Source organism: Heterodontus francisci, chromosome 30 (assembly GCF_036365525.1).
Source record: "Heterodontus francisci isolate sHetFra1 chromosome 30, sHetFra1.hap1, whole genome shotgun sequence".
Classification (NCBI taxonomy): domain Eukaryota; kingdom Metazoa; phylum Chordata; class Chondrichthyes; order Heterodontiformes; family Heterodontidae; genus Heterodontus; species Heterodontus francisci.
Window position 1 is genome coordinate 4,469,284 of NC_090400.1, and position 25,823 is coordinate 4,495,106.

General features: G+C 43.2%; 1 protein-coding gene across 2 annotated transcripts in view; it reads left to right on the top strand.

Moving 5' to 3' along the window:
- The window catches only part of LOC137346551 (protein phosphatase PTC7 homolog), a 136,039-nt gene that overhangs the window by 98,161 nt on the left and 12,055 nt on the right, over positions 1-25,823 (top strand). For both annotated transcript variants that reach the window (XR_010968730.1, XM_068010042.1), the window contains exon 4: positions 8,114-8,237. Coding sequence is in view for 1 of the 2 variants with exons in the window: in XM_068010042.1 (XP_067866143.1) it covers positions 8,114-8,237 (124 nt within the window). In the remaining variant the exon portion in view is untranslated. The remainder of the gene's footprint in view (positions 1-8,113; positions 8,238-25,823) is intronic.

Here is a 25,823-nt window from a genome sequence, read left to right on the forward strand (position 1 = left end):
ACATTCCAAGGTCCAGGAGTACGTGCTGAGGGACGCACTAAAGCTTGGGGTAGCCATGGCAAAGGCTCAATGGGGAAAGACCACGGTGTAAGGTCCCCCCCCACCAAAGTGAACTGAGGGGCTGGATCCATGGGAAACCCCTCGAACTGTATCCAGAAAATATTTGTTTTCCTGCAAAATGTACATAGCATGTAAAATGAAATGGAAGGATTGTGAGTTAACTCATTCCTGTATTGAAGGAAACTGATCTCTTATTTGACTTTGTGCTTTTTGGAACTGTTTTGTAATGTATTTTTTACAGGTTTTTATGAATAAAGTATATTTTAGAATTTAAAAAAAAGCCAAGTCATAGAATATAAGAGCTGGGAGGTTATGCTGGAACTGTATAAAATGCTAGTTAGGCCACAGCTGGAGTACTGCATATAGTTCAGGCCACCACACTATAGGAAAGACGTGATTGTACAAGAGAGGATACGGAGGAGATTTATGAGAATGTTACCAGGACTGGACAATTTAGTTATGAAGAAAGATTTGGTATGCTAGTGTTTTCTTTAGAACAGAGGAGGCTGGGGGAAGACCTCATGGAAGTGTGTAACATTATGAGCGGTCTTGATAGAATGGATAAGGAGGTCCTAGACCCCTTGGTTGAGGGGTGCATAACAGTGGGGAATAGATTTAGGGTAGGCGTTGGGAGCTTTAGAGGGGATTTGAGAGGAAATCTTTTCACCCAGAGTGTTGTGGGATCTGTAACTCACTACCTGAAAGTGGGGTAAAGGCAGAAACCCTCAACTTTTTAAAAAGTACTTCGATATACGCTCGAAATGCCGTAAGCTACAAGGCTACGGACCAAGAGCTGGAAAGTGGGATTTGGCTAGATGACTGCTTGTCGGCTGGCGCGGACCCGAGGAACCAAATGATCACCTTCCGTGCTGTAAATTTCTATGATTTTCTGTGATTCCAGTAGGTATTAGGACATTGAGAAGAGAAATTGTCATATAAGAGCAGGACCTTTTGGGAACTGCTGCTTAAGCAGCAATAGAAAAGCACCTTAAAACAAGCTTTCAATGCTTTGAAGCTGGTGGCTTTTAGTAGTGTGGCAGCAGCCAATATTTGTAAAAATATTAGCTGCTGAATGCTTTGCATCAATGTTAAAGGAGTTCCCTCTTGTTAAAGTGCATATCTTGAGATCTTTTTTTTTAAAGATACAGCACTGAAACAGGCCCTTTGGCCCACCGAGTCTGTGCCGACCATCAACCACCCATTTATACTAATCCCATATTCCTACCACATCCCCACCTGTTGCTATATTTCCCTACCACCTACCTATACTAGGGACAATTTTATAATGGCCAATTTACCTACCAACCTGCAAGTCTTTTGGCTGTGGGAGGAAACCGGAGCACCCGGCGAAAACCCACGCAGACACAGGGAGAGCTTGCAAACTCCACACAGGCACTACCCAGAATTGAACCCGGGACACTGGAGCTGTGAGGCTGCGGTGCTAACCACTGCACCACTGTGCCACCCGATGATGAGTTATATTGGGGAATGTCTCTCTCGAGGGTTACACATGCAGTTGCTAAAAGGTGAGTGAGACTGCACTCTCATAAATTTTTTATTAATGGGGAACCGTGTCCATTCTAGTATTTAATGCCGTTTACTGGGCCTTTTGGTTGCTAAAATGTGCAATTTGTTTGCATTCGATCTGCAGCTCAGCCGTATGATCCTTTGTAATTCTTTAGCATCTATTGGCTCTTGGAAGGAGTACAAGTCAAAGAAATGCCATTTTGTGCAAAATATGAGGTATTTACTGTAAATAGTTAACTTGAAAGTACTGTCGATGTATAATTGCACTGAGTCTTGCCCCATATAGAGAGCATTCGAGTTGAACTCTGTTACACATGGGGAGCTGAAGCCAAGTGCAGTCTGCAGCTGAAGTAAGATTAAAGGATGAAGGACCAGAATGGACAGACTTCATTGAGTCCCCATTAAAATTATACATACTATCCTCATTCTCTCAATATTTTGATTTGATATTACTTGAAGGTAAATAGCAAAAGTTTATGGTAATCTGAAAAGCAGGAACTAGAATTGATTGAAGCAGTTTCTCTATAGTACAGGCTGAGCTGGCAGGGTGTAAAATTATGGTTGATACAAAATTGTGACCGACAGGAAATTCGGTTTTGTAGACTGGAAGTGCATGCTCGCACGAGATTTTTAATATGTGCTCCTGAATTCATATTGCCAAAACATTAAACTATCTTTAAGGTTATGTTGATTTAGATATGCTAATTTAAATGAATATTTTGTTCAGTTTGTAATACTACAGGGATGCTGCTGATATTTAACCATCTTTAAGATTTACAACGTAGGATGTATACTTAAAGGCCAAAGCAATGCAACTGGTTCTAACTAATGCTGGTTTTCCCCAGTGGAATTTTAAATACAACGAAGCTGATCTAGATTTGTTTTGAAACCACCTTTGTTTTCCACATCTCCATCCTATTGTCACGCAGGCTCTCACCTGCCAAGAATGAGGCACATTAATTTCACCACATGGACATTAAACTTCAAATTGTTGTTGGGAAGAAAAGAGGGCCTATCACAGGGAAATGCCAGGCCCCTAGCCAGAAAGACACTTTTGCATACTAGCAGACAGTGTAGGAACAAAGGAACCAGTCCCTGCTCCCCAATACACACAAGACGTGGTCAGACCAGTTTAGTCACATGACTAACTGGCTTTTGCAGAGTTTTGAACTGAGTTTTAAATTGGCCACAGAGAATTTGAACACAGAAAGCTCCTGGATTGAGAACATCTCTCTCCTGTCTGCACTAATCTCCTTCTCATCAGCTTTGGAATCAATTGAAGACACACGAGCCCCAAGAGAGAAACGTCTCCTACAGTGAGCAAGGTTTAACAATACTGGCCCCAACAAAAAGTAAGAATTGCCTACAAGCAAGAACTGCCTACAGAAGGACTCTTAAGCACAGTAACTAGAAACTCTTCAGCTAGTGCATCAAGCCTCTCCATTTTATTCTTCTGTCTCTATTTGCATGTGCATATCACGTATGCATGTTAGTGTGCGGCATGTATCCGTAGGCGTTGACCGAATTAGAGTTTGAGTTTTAATAAATTTCACTTTTCTTTTTTAAGCACAGTGGCGCAGTGGTTAGCACCGCAGCCTCACAGCTCCAGCGACCCGGGTTCAATTCTGGGTACTGCCTGTGTGGAGTTTGCAAGTTCTCCCTGTGTCTGCGTGGGTTTCCTCCGGGTGCTCCGGTTTCCTCCCACATGCCAAAGACTTGCAGGTTGATCGGTTAATTGGCCATTATAAATTGCCCCTAGTATAGGTAGGTGGTAGGGAAATATAGGGACAGGTGGGGATGTGGTAGGAATATGGGATTAGTGTAGGATTAGTATAAATGGGTGGTTGATGGTCGGCACAGACTCGGTGGGCCGAAGGGCCTGTTTCAGTGCTGTATCTCTAAATGAAACTAAAGCCTAAGAAAGCCTGTTTGTGCTCATTTCTTTGCCTTATAATTAGAAAGCAGTGAACAAGGATTCACCAAGGGGGAGCTCAAAACATGGTGTGTTTAAAATTAAATCCTGTTACAGTCAGAGCAGGTGAAGGCTGAAAGGGACCCTTAGACAGCTTTCTCAGTTGTTTTTAACACTATTATAACCTGGATTAGAACCTGTATTTTGGAAAACACTTTCAATCGGTCTCAAAAATGGGGAAGTTTATTTTTTTTTTAAATGCAGAAATGCAAAGATTTCTGTTCCCTTGGTGTCGCCATTGTATGGAGAGGCACTATATGGAAGCCAATTTTAGCTGGTCCATTAGCTTTATTTTTAAATCGCTTTGCAGAGCTCTGTAATTTATATCTTTTGTTGCTTCATATGCTGGGTTACACCTCACTATATTTTGAGGTTCTTTAGACAGTTGATACCAATGTGTATTGACAGGGTCAAGATTGTTCTTTGAGAAGATGATTCTGGCATAGAAGGAGTTTGATTTTTTTTTAAATTCGTTCTTGAATGAAGAGATATGATTGTTTGTCCCTAGCAATGCCAGCATTATTGCCCAGCACAAGTTGCCCTTGAGAAGTTGATGGTGAACTGCCACCTTGAATTGCTGCAGTTCATGTGGTGAAGGTACTCTCACAATGCTGCTAAGGGAGGAAGTTTCAGAAATTTCACCCAGCCATAATGAAGAGAGGGTGATTATACAGCCAAGTCAGGATGGTAGAACTGGCTTGCTAGGGCACTTAAGAGTCAGCCACATTGCTCTGTGTCTGGATTCACATGTAGGCCAGACCAGGTAAAGATGACAGTTCTTTTCCTGAAGGACATTAGTGAGCTAGATGGGTTTTTCCGACAACCCTTTAGTTTCATGATCATTATTGAAAGGAGCTTTTTATTCCAGATATGTTAATTAATTGGCGAGGTGGGATTTGAGCTTGGGTGCAGGCCTGTGGATTACTAGTTCAATGACACTGCTATGCCACCATTCCCTCCATCGGAAGCAGCATGCTACAGTCAGAGCTAAGCAATCCCTTAACCAACGGATCAGATTTAAGCTCTGCAGTCCTGCCGCATTCAGTCATGAATGGTGGTGGACAATTAAACAACTAACCAGAGCAGGAGGCTCCACAAATATCCTGATCCTCAATGATGGAGGAGCCCAGCACATTAGTGCAAAAGATAAGGCTGAAGCATTTGCAACCACTTTCAGCTAGAAGTGCCAGTCTATCTCCACCTCCTCCTGAGGTTCCCAACATCACACATGCCTGTCTTAGCCAATTTGGTTCACTCCACGTTATCAAAAATGGACTGAAGGTATTGGATACAGCAAAGGCTATGGGGCCTGACATCATCCCGGCTGTAATGCTGAATCCCCTACCCAAGCTATTCCAGTACAACTATGAGAGGAATTGGAAATAAAAGTAAGCTACAGTTGAGACCACATCTCAAGTATTGTGCGGTTTTGGAGATGGTTCAGAGGAGGTTTACTAGATTGATACCTGGAATGAGCGGGTTGTCTTATGAGGAAAGGTTGGGCAGACTGGGCTTGCTTTCACTGGAGCTTAGAGTGAGAGGAGACTTGATTGAAGTATATAAGATCCTGAACAGTGTTAACAAGGTGGATTTGGAAAGGCTGTTTCCTATTGTGGGTGAGTCCAGAACATTGTTTCAAAATTAGGAGTCTCCCTTTTAGGACAGAGATGAGGACATCTTTTCTGAGGGTTGTGCGACTTTGGAACTCTCTGTCTCAGAAGATTGTGGAGGCGGGGTCGTTGAAGATTTTAAGGCGGAGGTAGATCGATTCTTGGTCAAGTCACATTTATGTAGCAATAACCTTATCAATGCTCAGTTTGAGTTCTGCCAGGGCAGCACATTTGCTCTAGTCCTCATTACAGCCACGTCCAAACATGGACAGAAGAACTGAATTCCTGAGGGGTGAGTGACTGCCCTTGACATCAAGGTAGCACTGGTTGGAGTCATAACTAGCACAAAGGAAGATGGTTGTGGTTGTTGGAGGCCAATTATCTCAGTCCCAGGACATCGTTGCAGGAGTTCCTCAGGGTAGTGTCCTCAGCCCAACCATCTACAGCTGCTTCATCAATGACTTTCCCTCCATCATAAGGTCAGAAATAGGGATGTTCACTGTTTGCACAGTGTTCAGTACCATTTGCAACTCCTCGCTGTGTCCACAAGCAGCAAGACCTGGACAACATTCAGGCTTGGGCTGTTGTGTGGTGTGAATGTTACTTTCCACTTAAATAGGCAATGATGATCTCTAACAGGAGCGATTCTAACTATCTCCCCTTGACATTCAATGGCATTACCATCACTGAATCTCACACCATCAACATCCTGGGGGTTACCATTGACCAGAAATTTAACTGGACCAGCCACACAAATTCTGTGGCTTTAAGAGGAGGTCAGAGGCTAGGAGTTTTGTGTTAACTCACATCCTGGCTCTCTAAAGCCTGTCTACAATCTTCAAGGCATATGTCAAGAATGTGATGAATACTCCACATTTGCATGGATGAGTACAGCTCCATCAACACTCGCAGCTCGACATCATCCAGGACTAAACAGCCCGCTTGATCAACCCATCCACCACCTTAAACATTCACGTTCTCCACCACTGGTGCAGGGTTGCAGCAGTGTGTACCATCTGCAAGATGTATTGCAGCAACTCGCCAAGGCTCCTCCCACAGCACCTTCCAAATCTATGACCTCTACCACCTAGAAGAAGGGCAACAGACACATGGGGAACACCGCCACCTGCAAGTTCCCCTCCAAGTTTCTAAGTCACACGCCAAGCCGCCCCTCCACTGTCGCTGGGTACAAATCCTGGAACTCCCTAACAGCACTGTGGGCGTACCTACACCACACAGACTGCAGCGATTCAAGAATGCAGTTCAGCAATTAGAGATGGGCAATAAATGCTGGCCTTGGCAGCGGCGCTTACATCCCGTGAATAATTAACAAACCCGTCAGGGTGCTGTGACTTGGGAAACTTGGAGGTGATAGCGTTCCAATGTGCCTGTTCCCCTTGTCCTCTAGATGGTCAAAGCTGTGGGTTTGGGGAATGCAGCTGAAGGAGCCTTGGCAAGTTGTTGCAGTGCGCCTTGCAGATGATACATAAATACAGTCATGGTGACCGGTGGTGGATGGGGTGTTACAGTCTGCTGTTACTTGCTTGTGGCTGTGGGTCCTAAGAACAGGGTTGCACATGACTGGTGCTTGTTCGACGGAGCCACGTTCCACTAAAGGTGAACAGCAAAAATATAAATATCAACAGCTTATTATATGGTTCAATGAATCATCTGTGGACGTGATGAAAGTTGCTTTTTTAAATTGGATTTCAATTTTTCAGTTGCTGTCTCCCAAGTCTCATGGACTGTCAGATCTCATTAGAGCAGTAGCCAAGCTCTGCCTTTTTTCTTTGGTCTTTGCTCTTGCTACTGGTCTAACTGCCCAGTAAAAGTGCAATCTTTAAAGGTGGACCCTGCCCCCGCACCTCCCTTGTGCAGTGACGTAACTAGTGCAATGCCAAGACTCGATTGCTTTGCATATGTGCTCGACAGCTATTTTGTCATGGCTGTTCTGTACTGCACATTACTCAAGAAGCACTTAGAGACTCACATGTAGGAAGAGGAGGAGGCCCTTTAGTCCCTCAAGCATGTTCTACCATTCAGTTAGAACAAGGCTGATCTGAATCTTTTTCTATTCACCTAGGTTCCGTATCTCTTAATCTATCCATCTCATTTTTTAAATATTCAGTTGATCCTCAGCCTCAACAGCTTTTTGGGGAAGAGAATTCCAGATTTCCACCACCCTTTGTGTGAAGAAGTGCTTCCTGAAATCACCCTGAATGTCCTAGCTCTAATTTTAAGGTTATGCCCCCTTGTTCTGCACTACACCTCCCCCCCCCCCCCCCCCCCAACCCTTACACACGCCCCCATCCCCAGAGGAAATAGGGCAGAAAGAGAGAAGCTATCAAATCTTTTAATCATCTTAAACACCTCATTATAATCACCCCTTTAATCTTCCATGCTCAAGGGAATACAAGCCTCGTCATTGCAACCTCTAACCCTTTTAAGCCCCAGTATCATTCTTCTGAATCTATGCTGCACCCCCGCCATGGCCAGTATATCCTCCTTGAGGTGTGTGCTTGAACTTAACACAGTACTCTAGATGCAATATGACTTGAGCTTTATATAACTGTAGCATAACTTCCACCTATCTGCATTCTGCCCCCTTGAGATAAGGACAGACATGTCATTAACCTTTTAATAACTTTTGTACCTGTCCACCAGCTTTTAGTAATTTATGTACTTGGACCCCTAAATCTCTCCGCTCATCCACTTGTTAATTATCTAACAGGGAAGCAGAGTTAACGTTTCAGGTCAGTGACCTTTCCTTCATCAGAACTGATGGGTCACTGACCTGAAATGTTAACTCTGCTTCTCTCTTCACAGATGCTGCCACACCTGCTGAGTAGTTCCAGCATTTCTTGTTTTTATTTCAGATTTCCAGCATCTGCAGTATTTTACTTTTATTATTGTGTTAATTATCTAATTTTTTTGTATTCTACAGCCCTGAAACAGCAGAAGGTTCTACATTCAATGTAGAAGTTGGTGATATAATTCTTACGGCAACAGATGGACTCTTTGACAACCTGCCAGACTACATGATCTTGCAGCAGTTAAGACAAATGAAGGTACTGTGTTTGTTGCTGATGGAGTCACCAGCTCTCAGATAGTTTATGCTAATTTGTCCATTCTGCCTGCAGTACCACACTTGGGTGCCCTGAACCCCCCGTTGTACTTCAAATCAAGAGTTGTGTTAGGACTGAAGTTCTCTTAAATCGGCAGTGACGAGGAGCTTGGTTTTGCAGAGCTTTAAGTGACTGGAGGGAAGTGAGTCTGATTTATTGTTTCTGCACCCAGAGCAATCCCATTTCTGCTGCATGCAGTAACATTCTTGCTGTTAAACTCTGAGTCGAACTCTTGCAACTTGCCAGTGGCTATGTATGAGGAGCGCTCTTCCCTGTTCTCGGTATATTTTTCTACAAGTTGTGTGAGGCTATAAAATGTTTCCATCTATCTTCTAATCTGGAATTTTTCACTTTCCTCACAGCTGTCATTTTCTTTCAGCTGGATGAGAATTGCCTTTCGTAGAACTACTGAACTGGTGAAAATGTTAATTATTTCTCTTGTAGAGCAAAGCACGCAACAAATGCATGACATGGGTGTCTCTTACTTTTACGGTCAAAGTTTGTAATTTGCTGAAGCTTTAACCAGAGCTATGCTGACAGTTTTTCAGTGAGAATCCTACTGCAGCCAGAAGTTAAAGCAATGACACTTAAAACACATGTGAAATCTAATTCCACACTGGCTTTCTCCAATATAAGTACAAAATGTTGCAATCTCCATTGCACTCCAGCACCCACTTCTCCCCCACACCAGACCCACCCCCCACCCCCCTGCCCCGGCACCACTGCAGGATTCCTACTTACTCAAAGCAAGGAATGTGAAATCCTTATATTGTTCTTCAACTCTCTCTTCCTTTCGCAGCATCTGTGCAGCCTACCCTTATTGAGAAGTCCAAACAAGCGATCACTCCTGTGCTCCCAGTTCAGCAACATCTCCACTTAAACATGCTTTGACTTGTTTTCAAATCTCTCCCTGGGCTTGTCCCTCCCTATCTCTGTAACCTCCTAAAGCTCTACTACAACCCTTTGAGATAACTGCGCTTCTTCATTTCTGGCCTTTCACATATCCCTGATTTTAATTGCTGCACCATTGGCAATTGAACCTTCAGCTGACTAGGTTCTAAGCTCTGGAATGCCCTTCCTAAACCTCTCTTTCTCTCTTCCTTTTAAGATTTTCCTTAAGCACTACCTCCGACTAGCCCTTTCGTCACCTGTCCACATCTCCTTGTGTGGCTTGGTGTCAAATTTTGTTTGATGCACCTGTCAAGTTTCTTGGAACATTTTACTATGAGAAAGGTGCTATAAAAATGCAAGTTGTTAGTCAGAAAGTTGTATAGGATTCCTGTCTGATGTTCAGAGCAGTGCACCTCTGTTAAGCTTAAAACTTTTATTTTTAATCCTTGACCAGTTTCTTCAAGTAGATATTTCCATTGTCACAAGGCACTATTTTTGCACCTAAAGGCACTTGCCCATCTGTTTATGCTTACTGCTGCAGTCTTACATCCCAGTATTAACCACTTATGGGTTTTTAAAGATGTTCATGCAAAAGTCCCAAAAAGGGGTGGTTTAAGAAACTTTGTAATATCTAACCTTTGGCTAGGTCTACGCTCCTGCACTACAATTTTAGTATCCTGCTTCCAGGCACGTTATGTATACCTCAGTATCGTGTTCCCCTCAACAGTTTGTCCAGTACAAACTGGCTCAGCTCTCTGTTTAAAATTAAACTTCAGGTTCCCTAAACAGCCTTGTTTCTTTCTCTGGTAGATCTATTTCATGCAATTTCAGAATAATTCTGGCAGTGGTTAGGGTTAAACCTGAATTCATGGGTTCCCATCCCTCAAACTACCCAGCAAATTATGCTGCAACGGAGGGGGAATCTCCTCCCGTCTGCCCCACCTGAATAAGAGCAGCAGTTTGGGGGCTTGTCCTGGTTTGCAAAAGGGACTGATTACTGTTGGTCTGTCAGTTCCTCAGCTGAGAAGGGAAAGCATTCTTTTTTCATAATCTTTGTTCCCCCAATCTGGGCCTCTTGTTGCTCATCTCTGAGCGTGAGTGTCGTTCTAAGATTTCACTGGCAGTGTGGGCCTGTTTGTCTGGCGTGTTGCTGCAGTCACAGGCACCCACCTCTTATTTAAATTCCCCTATCCTTGCGATTTGGGATCAAAGCAGCAGGTGGAATTTGTACCCTTGGGTGTCTTAAAAAGACAGCAGTTTAGATGTAGCCTCATCTTTCAGGTGAGACTTGAAACTGAGACTCCGTCTCCCCTGTCAGGTGGATGTAAAAGATTCCATGGCACTATTTTGAAGAGCAGGGGAGTTATCCCCCGTATCCTGCCCAATATATATCCCCTGATCTACTTAACGAAAACAGATTATCTGATCATTATCAGATTGGCTGTATTGTTTCCTGCACTTCAAAAAGTGCCTAATTGGCTGTAAAGTAAAAGGTGCTTATATATGTGCAAGTTGCACCTGCGCGGTGTCTTGCATTATCCCTGCTTCATTTTTGTTTTCAGGAGGGGAGAAAAACAAATGGTTGAGTTACTTTGTGGCGCGCTTGTTTATCTGACCACTTTCCTAGCCCTGAACTTCCAGCATTAAACCACTAACAGGACTGATGCAGGGAGGATGTGCCCGATGGCTGGGGAGTCCAGAACCAGGGGTCACAGTCTCTGGATACGGGGTATGCCATTTAGAACCGAGATGAGAAATTTCTTCACTCAGAGGGTGGTGAACCTGTGGAATTCTCTACCGCAGAAGGCAGTGGCAGCCAAGTCGTTAAATATATTCAAGAAGGAGATAGATATATTAATGCCAAAGGGATCAAGAGGTATGGGGAGAAAGCGGGAACAGGGTACTGAATTAGACTATCAGCCATGATCTTTTTTGAATGGTGGAGCAAGGCCGAATGGCCTACTCTTTTTCTATGTTTCGAAAACTATTCTGTGGTTTCAGATTACTTTTGGGAATAAATTAGTCAGTTTACCACACTTGCTGCAACAACAATAACTTGTATTTATGTAGCGTCTTTTAGTTTAGAGTTTAGAGATACAGCACTGAAACAGAACCTTCGGCCCACCAAGTCTGTGCCGACCATCAACCACCCATTTATACTAATCCTACACTAATCCCATATCCCTACCACATCCCCACCTGTCCCTATATTTCCCTACCACCTACCTATACTAGGGGCAATTTATAATGGCCAATTAACCTATCAACCAGCAAGTCTTTGGCATGTGGGAGGAAACCGGAGCACCCGGAGGAAACCCACACAGACACAGGGAGAACTTGCAAACTCCACACAGGCAGTACCCAGAATCGAACCCGGGTCACTGGAGCTGTGAGGCTGCGATGCTAACCACTGCGCCACTTTTAATATAGTGAAAGTTCCAAGGCACTTCACAGCAACGTTATCAAACAAAATTCGACACAGAACCACGTAAGATATTCGCACATGTGACCGAGAGCTTGGTCAAAGAAGTTTTAAAGTGGGTTTTAAAGTGGGTCTTAAAGGAGTAGAGAGAGGGGTTTAGGGAGGAAATTCCAGCATTTAGGGCAGCAAAGCCACCATTGGTGGAATGAAGGAAGTGGGGTGTGCAAGAAGCTAGAATTGGAGGAATACAAAGTTCGCGGATGTGTCAATCAAAACGGCGCAGAAGGAGACCACTCAACCCATCGAGCTAGTGTGCGTGCAAGAGAACGAGCATTTTTTCCCCCTGTGGGCAGTCATGAGAGCAACTGGTTTTGAATGGACTTAATAAACGAAAAGAGGATGCTTTGAATGATGCATAAGTGATGTCACCTCAACACCTTGCATTCGCTGCTGAGTTTAATCAAAGTTGGCAAGTGACTTGCAGTCCAATCCTCAGCATTCCTTATAGTGTGGGCTTGCTTGAAACTGTCAATATCTCTATCAACACTGTGCTTCAGCACTGATGTATTAGCTCAGTAACTTTAAGAGATATTAGCAGATTGTCACCAAACGTGATTAGGAACTGAGAATTTGAAGAGACCTGCGGGTCTCTGGATAGGAATCAGTCCCTGTGTTTCTATAAATACAAGCTGAATGACCTCAACGAAATGAAGACTTTGTTGGACTTTAAACTTGGTGACTTTTGTCATCAAGCCCTGGATTTGTTTCAAATAGTCTCATGATGGGAACATTCCACTTGAATGTCATGTGATTGGTAATCTAACACTCCTAAGCTCACTGCACCATCCCAAAAATACCTAATGCTTGGTGTCTGCACAAAATGCATGTTTAAAGTGACTTGAATTCATTGTGCACTAAAATCACTTTGTGCTTGAGAGATTTGTATAACTAGAGACTGTTTTCATTCTTCGATCACACTTACTTGCATATCTGCCATTTTGACTATTTTTTTAAAGTGATTACCAAAACCCTTTTTTCAAGGGGTCTTTCTGAATGTGGTTTTCATTTCTGGTCAGCATAAAACCCAATACATGGGTACTGTACAGACTTGATCTGAAAGGAGAATGTTTGGCGTCTATATGATGCCCTCTGGTCAAACCACAAAAGTTGATGACATGTAATGGTTTGGCAATGTCCTTCTGACTGGGTTGGTTTACGTAGGAAAACATCCAAGCAATGTTGCGTTTATACATGTGTACTGAAAGCTTATCCTTTTAGGTTGTTAGTCATTTGGAAGGTGAGGCACGTCATAAGGAACACGGCCTGTGGAACTAAAGCATATTCCATGAAGAGTTCACAACCTGCTCTTGGCTCTTGTAGTTGCAATATGAGCTCTTGTTCCCTGCAGTATTAATCTGACAGATGTTTTCAGTGAAGAGGGGAAGCATAGCTAACTATCTCCCACTGGGCCTTTATGGCATTAATACGGCTGCAATTGAAGCTGTTAGATTCATTGAGATGCTGCATCATGGTGAATTTGTGCTGATTAAAGTGAGCACTCATTTCATGTTGGAAAGGTCAAGGGCTCCAAGCTCTTTGTAAAACCCTGCACTAAGTTGGAGCTGGACTAGTCCATGCATTGTATGCAGGCTGTCCAGCAGGTTTCCCAATGCACCAAGAATTTTGTGGTGCTTGTCCCTGAGCTGCCTTCTGTAGCCTGGGCCCTCAAAATCAGTATCCGAGTTCTGTGAAACAGAAACAGTGTGCAACCTCTCCCTCGAGTGAGCTGGCACCAATGATGTCCTGTCCCTCTGCCCTGGCTCTTGTGCACTAATGCCTGATATCTCATCACATGAAAATTCCTCCTCCTATCTTCGACTGTAAAGTCTGTGTGATGTCAGTATCTGAGCTGGTGAATGCAAGAGTGAGATCAAGTGATGGCACATCTTCATCGTGCTCCTCCTCTTCCTCCACCAACTGACCGACTTCCACATTCTGGCGAGCTGCAATGAGAAAGGGACAAGGGTTACATTGTGGTGTTTGAAGAGGAAGATGTGCATGTTTGTAGCATGTGCAGCTTGTTGTGTGCAGATTTCGCCAGCTCCACCAGTAGCTATAGCTTCTGCTCTACCCTTTTCCATTATTGATGGCACTGTTTCCTGAATGGGAGAAAGGGTGTGCAGTCACACTGCTTTTCCACCAGTTGCAGTCTGCTGCCTCCTGTTGTGTGCCACTTTCTCTTGCAAAAAAGAGGGAAGTGCATTCGTGAGAGTCTTGCATGACGTCGTTGAATAGCTGCTGTTTGTGAGAGGTGAGTTTAGTGTGTGAAGTTTGTAATAGTGTGTTTGGGGGTGGTGAGGTGAAGAATATTATTTGAACTGCCCTATACTGATGCAGATTGCAGATAGGGATGGGAGTGCTACGAATTCAGCAGTTTAAGGCCATAGTGTATTTGAGGATTGATCTTTCTCGTCAGATCATTGAACTTCTTCATGCGCTGTATCCATGTCCGAGGAGCTGTTCCCCTGTCATTCACCTCATCAGCAACCTTCTCTCACTGCCTGCCCATTGGGTGCCTGAAAAGCTTCCTGCCCCCTTTGGGATTAGTGAATGTCCCTCCTGCACCAAGGCCTCCAGTGTAGTATCTGAAAACCTGGGGGCCCGAGGTGTCAGCTTCTATTTCACTCACTCATGCACTCTCAAAAAAGCCCCTCCACTATCTTATTAATAGACTGCTTAGTGTTCCGCGTTTATTGCAGTGAAGATTTAAAATAATTGTGAAGCAGAGCGATATGACTCTTTCACTGCATTAATAGGAAAGTAAAAAGGTGGCAGCGAGATCAATACATTGGCCATTGGCTTCAGATTCACTGCTCTGCATGTTGTGGCATATTTTAATCTATTCTGCACATAATTTCGCATTGGTTCAGCATCAGAGGATCAGGGAGCAGAACCATTTAACTTTTGCATTTGTCGCCAATCTCACCATTGCAACAAATTCCAGCCAATAGAAGTTGATTTACAGAGTGCTTTGTCACATCTCTGAGAAGCATCCGGCAGGGAATAATCTCAAAGCGTGTTGATTTCTGCGGAGCTTTGCTGTTCCACTTTCAGTCTGTAAACCAAATGGCAGCTAGGCAATCAAATTAATGTGATCACTCTACTGATTTAGAAAGGCCTGACATTCATACTTGAGTGAAATATGAGTGAGTTTGTGTGCAGCTGATGTGCGGATGGTTCCATTCATTTTCTGAGGGTCATTTTGTTACGACCGAGGCAGGAGGAGTGCACTATCTTTTCTAGTTCCATTTCTCCACAGGTTACAATACCTATTTAAATGTTTACGTGGTTACTGATATACCAAATCATACACTCTATTTTTATCCCAGAACAAAATGCACCAACCAGGTTTCTTAAAACAAAATGATCAATTTATTGTAAAGCAAGACTTAACCAGTAATGAAACAAAGCATTAACACACTGATAAAATATGAAAGTTCCCTTTTTAAAGATTCCCCAACGACATTCAAATACACACTGGAAAATATACAGAAATTCACTGCAGAGGTCTGTTACAAAAAAACCCACTTTGGCCAAATTTGCTAATTGTTGACAAAAAAAAAAGATATGGAAGGAAGTCAGTTGTCCATTTTATGGTCTGGCATCCGGGTATATGGAGACTGGTCACTGGGTTTGTTTCAGAAGCTGTCCATGTTGGAGATGTTGAGAATTATTCTAGTAGGCTTTCCAGGACAAATGTGGCATCAAGGTTTTTTTCGACAGCACACACTTGAAGTGCAGGATTTTTTTCCAGGAGCTGTAACGGCACCAGGGATTTTTTTCCTTTTTTCCCACACTAGATCCTGTCAGGATTTCTTCAGAAAGGTAGAGGAGGTGGTGAGCCGGGTGATTTCTTTTCTCCTTGGAAGGAAAACCCCACTCTTCAAACAGTTCATGCCACAACCCAAAACAGAGAAACAATGTTCAAACCCCAAACAGTGAGTCGACCTCCTGACCTCCATAAACCTTGACATGTGGCAACTCTGTAACCATTTTTTTCCCCAGGTCACCAGGGGTTCTGCTATTTTGAGCCCAAATCACAGGTGTCCTCCAGCACAGGTGGCTTTCAAACAAGAACGAAGAACTATGCTCTATTGGCTACTACAATATACTGAAGGACGGTGCTTATTGAAGTACTGCAATGTATTGAAGCTCTATAATCTTGGCTACTGCAAAGTACTGAAGGACTATGCTCTCAGATCTTCTGCAATATACTGAAGGTCTATGCTCTGAGCTACTGCTGTATTGTGAAGGTCCTGTCGGTCAACTTGGTTTTAAAAAAAAACACATCCATGGCATCTTTGCAGTTTTCAAGTTCTCAAAAAATAAAAATATTAAATAATGGAAGCACTTTCATAACAATTTACAGACCCATAGATGCAGTAATACTGCTCCCAGCACTCAGGAAGAATATATTGGCCTTCTAAGAAGTACAGCACAGATTCACTAGAATGATAATCAGGACTTGAAATGTTAAATTGAGGGCAGGTTTTATAAACTAAGCTTGTATCCTCTTGAGTTTAGGTGATTGAGGAGTAATCCAATCAAGGTGTTTAAAATGGCAATGGGATTCCATAGGGTAGATGGAGAGAAACTATTTCCATTAGTGGGGGTATCCAGAACAAGAAGGTATAGTCTTAAAATGAGAGTTGGGCCATTTAGAATTGATGTCAGAAAGTACTTCTCATAAAAGGTAGTAGAAAGTTGGAACTCTGCCGTCAAAAGGCTGTGGGTGCTGGGGGTTATTTAGAATTTAAGACTGAGATCAATTGATTTTTATTGGGCAAAGGTATCGAGATGCGGAGCAAAAGCAGATAATTGGAGGTCAGATATAGATCAGCCATGATTTAATTGGTGGGACAGGCTCGAGGGCCTGAATGGCCTCCCCTTTTACTTTTGAAAGGAAACTAAAGTATTCACTTATTTTCTAACCTAGTTTAAAGTTATTTAGCATAATTCATATGTCATAAATATATGATCTGGGAACCTAAGGTATTCATTTTTTTCAAACTTGGCATCCAAAAGATCTAAATTGGCTTTGAAGTAGTACTTGCATGTGGCTGTAAGTGGTGTGTGTTCCAGTAAGGAGAGAGAAATGCCTGCTGATCCTCATAACTCATTTATGACCCATGACTAAAGTTATCTGCTCTGATTTATTTGCACTTGTCTTTTCTCCATCACAGCATAAAAATGTTAGTCTCCAATTTATTTATTCAGAATGGTGACTCAGGTGATGGAAATTTGAAAGGCTAATGTGTGCACTGTTATTTGTCCATTATGTTGTTCAAATATGGGTTTTATACAGGCGAAAATAAAATACCGGGAAGCAGTCTCTATATTCCACCAAAGTCATGGAAAACAGCCATTCAGTTCATCCTGCCACCTCTTTAATTCTAGTTGTTTGTTTTTTCCTTTTCAAACACTTACCAATTCCCTTTTCAGTGATAACGCCGGCCTTCCTAACCCCTTGCGCTACCTCTTGTAATAACCATATGTGTGAATACATCTCTTATGTTCTAGTGATAATCCACTGTTTTTGCCCCCTTGTTACTGATTTGCCACTCGATGGAAACTAGCCCTGTTTACATTCTCAAAACCTCTCCAATTTTGAAAATCTCTAACTTCCTCCCTTAACTTTGTTCCTTGGGGAAAGTCCCAATTTTTTTTTGAACGTGTATATGATAACTTTTCATTCCTGATATGATTCACTGTCCATTTTCCATAGCTGTAATATTCTTCCCATAATGTGCCCAGAACTGTGCTCAATAGTTCAACCGTGGCCTAACAAATGTCTTGTAGAAAACTAACTTCATCTTGTACAGTGGCATTTGATTCAACTTTCACAGCTCTGGTCTTTGGAATTCTCTTCCTCAAAAGGCGGTGGAAGCAGAGCCTTTGAATATTTTTAAGGCAGAGGTAGGTAGATTCTTGATAAGCAAGGGGGCGGAAGGTTATCGGGGGTAGGTGGAAATGTGGAGTAATCAGTTCAGCCATGAACTTATTGAATGGCGGAGCAGGCTCGAAGGGTCGAGTGGTCTACTCTTCCTAATTCGTATGCTCATATAGTGGTTCTATTAGCAGGACTGCTGCCTTGGTAGATTTGGTGGAATTGCTGTAGTTGGGAGGTTTCAGAATGTAGTGGGATCTGAGGTAGAATGAGTCTCTTATCAGACCCTGGCAACATTATAGGCTGATCACTTTTTCAGTTGTATTTGGAAATTAAATTTGTATGATTATTTTAAAATCAGGAAAAAAGGAATGGATTTCTAAAACCACCCAAATTAGCGAGGAACTTATTCTCCTGTATGTCAGAGGTTATCATTATTGAAGTTAGTATCCTCCACTTATTCTGGTTGTGCTTTCAGCTATAATACTGGAATTTCAAATGGTGCAACTGGATCCACCTCCTCAGAAATCCATGTGCATTAAGCTAATGGGAGCGATGGGGAAGGAGCTTTTCATTATCAAATGTTTAGTGGAGTCACTTGAAAACTAATTGTTCTTTAGCCAGTTATTTGCATTTCTCTTAATACCATCAGATTGGGCAGACAGTGTTTCCCCTTAAGTTAAAGAACGCTTCCCCTTTGTAGTGTATGTATTGGGTTAGAAAGGTGGATAAATGAGTTGTAGATTTCCAGCAAATGAGGCCAATAAACATCTTCAGACAAGATGTATGCATGACTAAGCCACATTTGAAATTTTCATTTAGGAGCCATCTCTGTCAGATGCCCCATGACTGATCTGTCTGTGTGTGTATGTTCTTGGTTTGGCTTGGATTCCATTCAATTAATGGGTTAGCTATAAGATTGCTATTTCTGTTGCGCTGCACTCCCTATTCCCCAGTCTCAGAAATGTACAGTATCAGTACACTGAAACTTGACCAGTGAGGCAACAAAGTTCAGTACTCATTTTGGACTTCGTGAATACTGGCAAGCAGACTTTCACTGCAATAATCCAACTACGAGAATAATGTTTCGGCATGTTAGTGTATCACTTGCAAATGCCAATATATGTCCTGATGGAAAACAACCACCCTGTCAGACTAATCGGAATATATAAAGTGTTTAATATCTGTTAGGGTCTCTGATCTGATCTAAAATTAGCAGCTCTCATGCTTTCTTGGTTTTCTCCTGAAGCAGTATATCCTTAATGATGTGGGTTTGCGTTCAGTTATAGTGGAGAAAATTAGTAAAATTTAGATGGGCAAATAAAGAAAGACTTGCATTTCTACAGCACCTTTCATGACAACCGAATGTCTCAAAGCGCTTTATAGCCAATCAAATACTTTTGAAGTATTGTCATGTAGGAAATGTGGTAGTCAATTTGCGCACAAACAGCAATGTAGTAAAGACCAGATAATCTGTTTTTGATGTTGATTGAGGGATGGATGGTGCAATTTAGCTTGTTATGCAGAAAGAAACAGACAAGTTGCAAAAAAATGTTTGGGATTGGGGGAGAGCGAATTTTAGTAAAATAAGGGAGGATCTGGCCAGGGTAGACTGGAAAGAGTTACTTGTCGGGAAAGCTACAGAAGAGCAGTGGGGGGCATTCATCTAGGGTATAAGGTAAGAGCAACAAGCCGAGAGAACCATGGATGACCAGAAACATTCAGGGTATGATGAGAAGGAAAAGAGAGGCTTTTTAGCAAATACAAGGAGAGCAAATCAATGGAAGCATTAGTGGAGTACAGAAAGTGTAGGATGGAGCTTAAGAAAGCAATTAGAGCAAAGAGGGGATATGAGAAAGCTCCGGCTGGTAAAAATAGGGAAAATCCCAAGATATTCTATAAGTATATCAATGGGAAGAGGATAATCAGGGAAAGAGTAGGACCCATCAAGGACCAAGGGGGAAATCTGTGGGTGGAGCCAGAGCACATTGGTAGGGAACGAATACTTTACATCTGTCTTCACCCAAGAGAATGGGGATGTAGATATGGAACTCGGAGAGAGAGAGAGACTGTGAGGTTCTTGAGCAAATTGTCATAGGGAGTGATAAGGTATTGGAGGTTTTGACAGGCTTAAAAGTGGACAGATCTCCAGGTCCAGACGATTTGTGTCCCAGGATGCTGTGGGAGGTGAGGGTGGAGATTGCAGGGGCTCTGACCCAAATTTTTAATTCCTCTCTGGCCACGGGGGAGGTGCCAGAGGACTGGAGAACAGCTAATTTGGTCCCACTATTTAAGAAAGGTTGTAGAGATAAGCCAGGGAACTACAGACCAGTGAGTCTCACTTCAGTGGTAGGGAAACTACTGGAGAAAATTCTGAAGGAGAGAATCTATCTCCAGTTGGAGAGGCAAAATTTGATTAGGAATAGTCAGCATGGCTTTGTCAGAGGGAGGTCATGTCTAACAAATTTGATTGAATTTTTTGAGCATGTGACCAGGTGTGTAGATGAGGGTAGTGCAGTTGATGCAATTTACGTGGATTTCAGCAAAGCCTTTGACGAGGTCCCACATGGGAGAGTTATCAAGAAAGCAAATGCACATGGGATACAGGGTAACTTGATAAGGTGGATTCAAAATTGGCTTAGCTGTAGGAGACCGAGAGTGATGACAGACGGCTGTTTTAGTGACTGGAAACCAGTATCCAGTGGCTTACCACAGGGATCTGTGCTGGTCCCCTATAGTTTGTCATTTAGATAAACGACATAGATGACTGGGGGTGGGGGGGGGGGGGTGGAGGGGTAGGATCTGTAAGTTCGCGGATGACACAAAGATTGGCCGAGTGGTTAACAGTGAGGTGGAATGTCTTGGGTTACAGGAAGATATAGATGGGATGGTCAAATGGGCAGAAAAGTGGCAGATGGAATTTAACGCTGAAAAGTGTGAGGTGATGCACTTTGGAAGGAGTAATGTGACACAGAAGTATTCCGTGAATGGTCTGACACTGGGAAGTTCTGAGGAACAAAGGGACCTTGGCGTGTTTGTCCAAAGATCTCTGAAAGCAGAAGGGCAGGTTAATAGGGTGGTGAAAAAGGCATATGGGACATTTGCCTTCATCAATTGAGGCATAGATTACAAAAGCAGGGAGGTCATGTTGGAGTTGTACAGAACTTTGGTAAGGCCACAGCTGGAGTACTGTGTGCAATTCTGGTCACCACATTATAGGAAGGATGTGATTGCACTGGAGGCGATGCAGAGGCGATTCACCAGGATGTTGCCTGGGATGGAACATTTAAGCTATGAAGAGAGGTTGGATAGGCTTGGGTTGTTTTTGCTGGAGCAGAGAAGACTGAGGGGTGACCTGATCGAGGTGTACAAGATTGAGGTGCATGGACAGGGTGGATAGGGAGCAGCTGTTCCCCTTAGTTGAAGGGTCAGTTACGAGGGGATGCAAGTTTAAGGTGAGGGGCAGGAGGTTTAAGGGGGATTTGAGGAAGAGCTTTTTTACCCAGAGGGTGGTGACAGTCTGGAATGCACTGCCTGGGAGGGTGGTAGAGGCGGGTTGCCTCACATCCTTCAAAAAGTACCTGGATGAGCACTTGGCACATCATAACATTCAAGGCTATGGGCCAAGTGCTGGCAAATGGGATTAGGTAGACAAGTCAGGTGTCTTTAATACATTGGTGCAGACTCGATGGGCTGAAGGGCCTCTTCTGCACTGTATTATTCTGTGATAGATATTGGCCAGGCGATTGGGGAGAACTCCCTTTCTCTTTGAAATAGTGTCATGGATTTTTTACGTCGACCTGAGAAGACAGACGGGCCCCAATTTAACGTCTCATCCAAAAGCCAGCATCTCCGACAGTGCAGCATTCCCTCAGTACTGCATTAGAGTGTTGGCCTTGATTTTGATCTCAATCGTGGAATGGGGCTTGAACCCGAACCTTGTGATTCAGAGGTGAACGTGTTACCAATTGAGCCATGGCTGACTCATTGTTGAAAAATGCTTGTTTCCAGCCTTTGACATGGTTTTTAATAATGGTTGTTGCACTGAATGACCTTTGCCAATTTTGTTTGGTTTAAATATCTGTTAAATGGGGAGGAAAAACAAAATGGCTGAACTGGGAAGAGAACTGAGACACTTGCTGTATTGTCACCTGGTGGCTGGAGGCCATATTCCAACAGGCAATTGCTTCCATAATGCAGTTATATTGGAAATCATTATAACATTAATGTTAGATATTGATATACAAAACATTACTCAGAATCGCAGCACAGAAAGCAAGATTTATGGACAGAATGCATGTGTCATACTTGGGATTTTTAGTACATTCTGTGGCATAGCCTTTGCTAGCTTTTAACAGTCACTGTGCATGATGGATATAATATCAGCGCCCCTGATTTACAGCAACTGAGGCAAATTCCACTTTTGTTACATGGTTGCTGTAATAGAGATTGGGATTCCTCTCTACTATTTTATAAAGAACTATAAATTATTGACTTGTGTATTTAATTTTTTAGTCCTTTATTATTTTAGACCTGCAAATACACAGTGAAGTGGCATGTAAACATCTAGTCCAAGCCCCATTCCACGATTGAGCATGAAAATCAAGGCTAACACTCTAATACAGTACTGAGGGAATGCTGCACTGTCGGAGGTGCCGGCTTTTGGATGAGACGTTAAACTGAGGCCTGTCTGTCTTAGTGTCCTGGATTTTTTACTTCCACCTGTTTTAAAAAGAAAGGGAGTTCTCCCCAGTCTCCCGGCCAATATTTATCCCTCAGTCAACATCAGAAACAGATTATTTGGTCTTCATCACACATTGCTGTTTGTGCGCAAATTGAATACCACATTTCCTACATGACAACACTTCAAAAGTATTTCATTGTTTCTAAAGTGCTTTGAGACGTTCGGTGGTCATGAAAGGTGCTGTAGAAATGCAAGTCTTTATTTGCCTGTCTAAATTTTACTAATTTTCTCCACTATAGAGTACTGAGGAGAATGGAGAAGCAAAAAGGTATGATCACAGTACGAGGGGTATTCGAGAGATCTCCAAATGGTGTCTGCATAGAAATCTCATGTGCAAATATAGAGTGGTGATATTGCGATTACCCAAATATTGATTGGGATAATTCTAGAGTAAGGAGGGGGGGAGGAATTTCTGACATGGGGTCAGAGGACCTTCCTTGATCAGTATGTTCAGTCCAACTAGAAAGGAGGCATTGCTGGATCTTGTGCTGGGAAATGAAGTGGGCCAAATGAACCAAGTGTTTGTGGGGGAGCATTTGGCTAAGAGTGATTGATTGTCGCATCAGTATTAGTCATGCAGAAAAGCAAGGAACAAACTAAGGTGGAATGTCAAGTTTCGAAGAGGCGATTTTCAATGCAATGAGAAGGGATCTAGCCAGGGTAAAATGGAACCAAAGACTTGACAGGAACTCTGTATCAGAACAATGGTTTATCTTTAAGGAAGAGATGCTTCAGGTACAGGTTAGGTACATTCAAAAAGGGTGAAGGATAGGGGGACCAAAGACAAAGAACAGTACAGCATAGGAACAGGCCATTCGGCCCTCCAAACCTGCACCGATCTTAATGCCTGTCTAAACTAAAATCTTCTGCACTTCCGGAGACCCTCTATTCCCATCCTATTCATGTATTTGTCAAGATGCCTCCTAAACATCGCTATCGTACCTGCTTCCACCACCTCCCCTGGCAGCAAGTTCCAGGCACTCATCACCCTCTGTGTAAAAAGCTTGCCTCGCACATCCCCTCTAAACTTTGCCCCTCGCACCTTAAACCTATGTCCCCTAGTAACTGACTCTTCCACCCTGGGAAAAAGCTTCTGACTATCCACTCTGTCCATGCCACTCATAACTTTGTAAACCTCTATCAGGTCGCCCCTCCACCTCCGTCGTTCCAGTGAAAACAATCTGAGTTTATCCAACCTCTCCTCATAGAGAATGCCCTCCAGACCAGGCACTATCCTGGTAAACCTCTTCTGTACCCTCTCCAAAGTCTCCACATCTTTTTGGTAGTGTGGCGACCAGAATTGCATGCAGTGTTCTAAGTGTGGCCTAACTAAAGTTCTGTACAGCTGCAGCATGACTTGCCTATTTTTATACTCTATGCCCCGACCGATGAAGGCAAGCATGCTGTATGCCTTCTTGACCACCTTTATCCACCTGCGTTGCCACTTTTAGTGACCTGTGGACCTGTATGCCCAGATCTCTCTGCCTTCAATACTCCTAAGGGTTCTGCCAATTACTGTAATCTTCCCCCTGTATTAGATCTTCCAAAATGCATTACTTCACATTTGTCCGGATTAAACTCCATCTGCCATTTCTCCGACCAATCTATATCCTGCTGTATCCTCTGACAATCCTCATCAATATCCGCAACTCCACCAACCTTTGTGTCGTCCGCAAACTTACTAATCAGACCAGCTGCATTTTCCTCCAAATCATTTATATATAATACAAACAGCAAAGGCCCCAGCACTGAGCCCTGCAGAACACCACTAGTCACATCCCTCCATTCTGAAAAACACCCTTCCACTGCTGCCCTCTGTCTTCTATGACCGAGCCAGTTCTGTATCCATCTTGCCAGCTCACCTCTGATCCCGTGTGACTTCACCTTTTGTACCAGTCTGCCATGAGGGACCTTGTCAAAGGCTTTACTGAAGTCCATATAGACAACATCCACTGCCCTTCCTTCATCAATCATCTTCGTCACTTCCTCAAAAAACTCAATCAAATTAGTGAGACATGACCTCCCCTTCACAAAACCATGCTGCCTCTCGCTAATAAGTTCATTTGTTTCCAAATGGGAGTAAATCCTGTCCCGAAGAATCCTCTCTAATAATTTCCCTACCACTGATGTCAGGCTCACCACCCTATAATTTCTTGGATTATCCTTGCTACCCTTCTTAAACAAAGGAACAACATTGGCTATTCAGTCCTCTGGGACCTCACCTGTAGCCAATGAGGATACTTCAGGAAGGATGTGGGATTCCTTGAGAGGGTGCAGAGCAGATTTACCAGGATGGTTCCAGGGGTGGAGGATTTTGGTTACAAGGTTAGTTTGCAAAAGCTGGGGTTGTTTTCTTTAAAACAAAGGAGTTTGAGGGGAGATTTAAAGGAGATGTACAAAATTATGACAGGCGGAGATAAGTTAGACAAGAAAAAACTTCCCATTAATTAATTGTACAAGGACTAGGGGACACATTTGAAGGTTTTGGGCAAGAGATGTACGGGGAATATGAGGAAGAACTTTTTTTACATAGCGGGTAGTCATGACCTGGAATTACAAGAGTGGTGGAAACAGAGACGATCAGTGACTTGAAAAATAAATTGAATGACCACTTGAAGGAAATAAACTTGCAGGGCTACGGGGATTGAGCAGGGGAGTAGAACTCTCGATGGGCTAAATGGCTTCCTGTGCCTTTTTAAAAAAAAAAATGTATTTGGAGAATGGCCACACTTGAGGGCAGACCTGGAGTGTGGAGCCTTCTATCAGAACTGAAAGATCACAATCCTGAGCTGTTATCTCTGATATTCTCTCCACAGATGCTGCTAGACCCGAGTATTTCCAGCATCTGTAGTCATAGAGAGATACAACACTGAAACTGGCCCTTTGGCCCACTGAGTCTGTGCTGACCAACAACCACCCATTTATATTAATCCTACATTAATCCCATTATCCATACCATTCTCCTACCATCTACCTACATTAGGGGGAATTTACAATGGCCAATTTACCTATCAACCTGCAAGTCTTTGGCTGTGGGAGGAAACCCACGCAGTCACAGGGAGAACTTGCAAACTCCACACAGGCAGTACCCAGAACCGAACCCGGGTCGCTGGAGCTGTGAGGCTGTAGCGCTAACCACTGTGCCGCCCTAGTATTTTGCTTTTGTGCGAGACTGGAACCTCCTGTGATCTGGCACAACTGAGACTGGATTGTAAAGTATTTATCACTAGTAGATTCCTGGTGTGTCAGCTGGGAGGGTGTGGGGATTATGTTTGGTTGCTGGATCTGGAGCTCTTGCTCTCTCTCGCACGCACTCTGTATTGGTGCTCACTTGCGCACTGCCTGTCTGAGCATCTATTTTACTTGTCTCATAAGAAAATATAAGTGTTCTCATTACTAAATGAGTGGCGCAGTGGGTAGCACCGCAGCCTCACAGCTCCAGGGACCCGGCTTCAATTCTGGGTACCGCCTGTGCAGAGTTTGCAAGTTCTTCCTTTGACTGCGTGGGTCTTTGCCGGGTGCTCC